Source organism: Centruroides sculpturatus, unplaced genomic scaffold, assembly GCF_000671375.1.
Source record: "Centruroides sculpturatus isolate CEXI.00-Female unplaced genomic scaffold, Cexi_2.0 scaffold1550, whole genome shotgun sequence".
Taxonomy (NCBI): Eukaryota; Metazoa; Arthropoda; class Arachnida; order Scorpiones; family Buthidae; genus Centruroides; species Centruroides sculpturatus.
In genome coordinates this window covers 27,357-31,577 of record NW_019385857.1, presented here as the reverse complement: position 1 = coordinate 31,577, position 4,221 = coordinate 27,357, and the positions used below count along the sequence as shown (strand labels likewise).

The following is a 4,221-nucleotide window of genomic DNA, read 5'->3' as shown; positions in this document are numbered from 1 at the left end:
ACGTCGTCCATGCCTTACGCCGCCCTTGGTCATAGAAATGATGTAATTTGAATATAAATTATTTATAAATACGTATGTCAAGTTATATTTTTATTACTACGTAAAATATATTTAAGAGTTTACGACCACTGTGCCGGGTGAGACGTTGTTGAAACAAAAAAAGTTATGCATTCCATCACGTACATAAACAGTGTCGTAATTCGCCAAGTGCAAATCAGCAAATTCGTAAAATTTTTGTTTATTTTGAACAATCCGGATAATCGAAAATCCGAATAATGGAGGTCCGGATAATGGAGGTTGTACTGTATATAAAAGTAAATTAAAGGATGGTTGTATTAATGCCAGAGATGTGGATGGATTAGCTTCTGCCTGGAAATTTTACATAAAAGAAAAATTAATATATAAGAATTCTTAGTCCATACCTGCCCTTATATTAATATTTTGATGCATTTTTATGTATTTATTTTATTTTATCATTTATATCGTTGTTGCTTCAGTGTATTTAGTACATTTTATTTTATTTTATTTTTATTTTATTTTGTTATTTATTTGTTAATTTATTTATTATTTTCGTTTTAAATTTGAATGTATAATGTTTGAACATTCCATTGTTACAGTTTTACAATACATTTGAACTCATTTATACCTGAGGCTGGCCTATTCCATGAGGCTGAAAATATTAGTGTTTTATTAAATAAACATTTCTCAGTGATGGAAGGTTTTTAATGTTCCATTAAGTATATGTTGTGTTTAATATAATAAATTGGTTACTATGTATTATCACTAGTTATTTTACAAAATAATCAATATTTGTGGTTAATGTGATAAAATACATGCAATTAATTATTTTCAATGGTTATTATGTAGAATAACCAATGAAAATAATTAATTGCATGTATTTTAACCTTTTTGACTCAATTAATAAATTAAAAAGTACACAATCTTTTTATTCTTATGATTTTTAATGGACAACCTCCTACTTGTTGGAACAGAGCGAAGTGTCATGAAATTTCAAATTATAGAGTATTCTATGTCTTTTGCAGTTACATTTTGTCAAAAGGCATTTTTTCTTTCAGTTGCATCTCTTGTATCCTTGAGGCAATTTTCTGGCATTTTTGTGAAGAGACACAATAACATTGATTTTACAAGAAAACATTCCCAAAGTGAACAAATGACAAACTGGTTCCTTGAATACTTTTGAGTCAATCAGCCTTTTTTAGTGCCAATCTCATCTATCTACAAAATGATTCCCAGAATGTTCCTGGAGTCAGACTTCCACTGAAGACATAAGGAACTTGCAGTTTAATATTACCTCCAATTTTTTCCCTTGGAAACTTTGTGAGATGTTTATCTGATCTTTGCCTGAGACTGCAATGCACTTCTGGCATCTCTTTTTCTTAATAATGTTGATCTTATCAGCATAACATTCTGTCCTGAACTGCCCTTCATAGCTCTGTCTCCATCCTCTACTTGTTCATCATCCTCATCACTGTTCTCTATTTGTCCATCTTTCTTGTCACATTTATCCATATGTATGAGGCATGATGTACAATAGACAAGTTCAAACTTGCAAAAATGTGAGATTTATTATTTTATTCAGAGGGTGCTGGTTATTGTTCATAATGACAGGTTAATATAATTAATTTTACAAAAAACAAATAATTTATCACTTTCACCAAAACTTGATTATGAAGAATATCCAATGATTGTGCATATTCACCAGATTTAATGATTTAACCACAACATATATATTAATAATAAAATATACACTACTGATAAAGCTTAAAATCAGTGATAAAATACACAGTAACAACTTTTTCCATAACTGTACAATAAAAATTGAATTTTTGGCAAATTTTTAAAATAATATATTTCTAGTGACCTTGAGTGACTGATATTTGCTTAGGGTGTTTTCAAACTAAAGCACTAAAACCTATAGAGCCAGTTGGAGGAAGAATGGTTAAAATCAGCAATAAAATACATGGTAACTTAAATTAGTTAATTTATTGTGACTACTTCAAGTTTTTACATGTGTCAATAGCTAATACATTTAAACTATTGCACTTTAATTTCATCAAAGTATCCACCATGAGCTTTAATTCACAGCTGCCCAAATTTGTGGCATACATTCCAACAGTTTGATGAGGTAAGTAGAAGGGATGCTATTTCATGCAGCTTGTATAGATGTCCAGGACTGTTGAATATTGTGATGTGTCTTTTGTCAAATTTTTTTGTCCATAAAGTCCCAAGCAGTTCAACAGATATATCCCATAAATTTCAACATACTCTACTGCTTTCTTCTGTTTTAAATACTACTTACATAGGTTGGATGTGTGATTAGGGTCATTATCTTGTTGAAAGACAAAACCATCTCCAAGACAACATTGACCAGCAAGACAACAAAGTATTTGATGATAGCCTTGTTCAACAATCCCTCAATCCTGTAAATGTCATCTAACTTATTTCCAGTAAAACATCCCCATACCATAATATTACTCCATCATATTTCATTGTAGGAGCTATACAGTTTTTTTAATCTCTCATCTGTTTTGTTGCAAACAAATATTTTATGGTTTGATCAAGAGCTTAAATTTTAACTCATCAGTCAATAGTACCTACTTCCATTCTGTCATTGACCAATTCTTGTGCTATTTTACTCACTGCAGTCATTTAGCCTTATTTCCACAAAGAAGGAATGGTTCACATGCTACAACTCAACCATGGAAACCAGCCTTCTGCAATCAACTCATCACTGTGGACACAAAAATGGGTGTTTGCCTCATACTATGGATGTTATAATAGCCAACACAGTCAGTTACCTGCTTTGCATGCTAACATGATAATAAACCTGTCCTCACAAGCTATTTAATTAATTTCAATTCATATTCATTAATATCAATTAATTTTAACTGAATTAATTTTGAAAAAGTACCTTTGTTTTTGCAGTTCAGAAGGCCATTCTTCTCTTACAAGTGGCAAATAATTAAGTAAAATCTGAAAAAAATACAATAATATATTTTATATTATTTTATATGTAATTTTATATATGTTCAAAGACAAAAAATATCAGTCTTAATTTCATTAAAATATTATCAAAATTTAAAAACAACAATGTATATGTAGTTTGATCTTCAATTTACAATATGCCAATAATTACATGACTGACAAATAAATTGATATTTGTAATGCAACAGTAAAAATATCAGGTTTTTACTTATTTCTACTAATATAAATTTTGAATTAATATATTTATAATTATCAATACTTTAAATCAGGAGTATTCCTTAAATTATCACCATCATCAATTTTACAATAATTTTTTCCACAGATTTAAGACAAACTTTTTAAGAAACAATTTTTAACAAAATAGTAATATCTGTTTAAATTTTGAATCAAAATGTATCACTTCAAAACTTTTTTCTATTTGCTACTTGCATTTAACATCTTATTAATTATCATATTTATCTTATTTAGATATAAAAAACCATGCCCAAATTTGACTAATAATGAAATGATAAAAACCAGATTAAGTAATGGCTTAGTAACTTCTAGCCTGATAATAAATCATATGATAAGTTTGATTAACTATTTTATTTAAAATCTAAGGAATAAATGCATGATCATACCCTCCAACATAAAGCTCTGTATTTGCCATCATCTGGTATTCCTATAAAATATATAATAAATTTTTAAAAATTATTTATTTGCTATAAGCAATAAATTATATATACTGTATATATACTGCATTATAAATCCATTTATTATCTAGTCACATTTATTATTCATGTATCCTACTTGAAAAAATATTTAACAGTGAAATACTACCATACTTCCTTGAATAAAGATGAATCATACAATCAATAACACTTTATATCAGTGTTCCTTAACAGGGGGCCCGCGGCCCCCTGGGGGTCTGTAAGAAGTTTGCCGGGGGCTGCCAAATTATGCAAAATTTCCTTCAGAATATAATAAAAAGAAAATTGATGTATAACCGAATATTGTATTGAAAAGTGAAATAAGAAAGATAAAGTTATCGTATTTAGTTTTTTTATTTATTTCTTATTTTTTCCTACATACAACTTTGTTAGTACAGAAGAAATAAATGCAAATATGCTACTTACACCACACTATTTATTTCTTTTATTTCAAAGTAATTCTAAGAAACTATTAAAACTATTAATGCTTGGAATTTTGCATACAAATTCTTGCAGAAAATCCTCC

The 4,221-nt window shown here is 28.5% G+C and overlaps 1 protein-coding gene across 1 annotated transcript in view; it reads right to left on the bottom strand.

Annotated features, from left to right (window-relative positions):
- LOC111642550 (TBC1 domain family member 13-like) overlaps window positions 1-4,221 on the bottom strand; it is a 39,284-nt gene that overhangs the window by 15,789 nt on the left and 19,274 nt on the right. The window contains exons 3-4 of the mRNA XM_023388905.1: window positions 3,627-3,667; window positions 2,933-2,994 (exon numbers count right to left, since the gene is read on the bottom strand). Of these exons, the coding sequence (XP_023244673.1) occupies window positions 2,933-2,994; window positions 3,627-3,667 (103 nt within the window). The remainder of the gene's footprint in view (window positions 1-2,932; window positions 2,995-3,626; window positions 3,668-4,221) is intronic.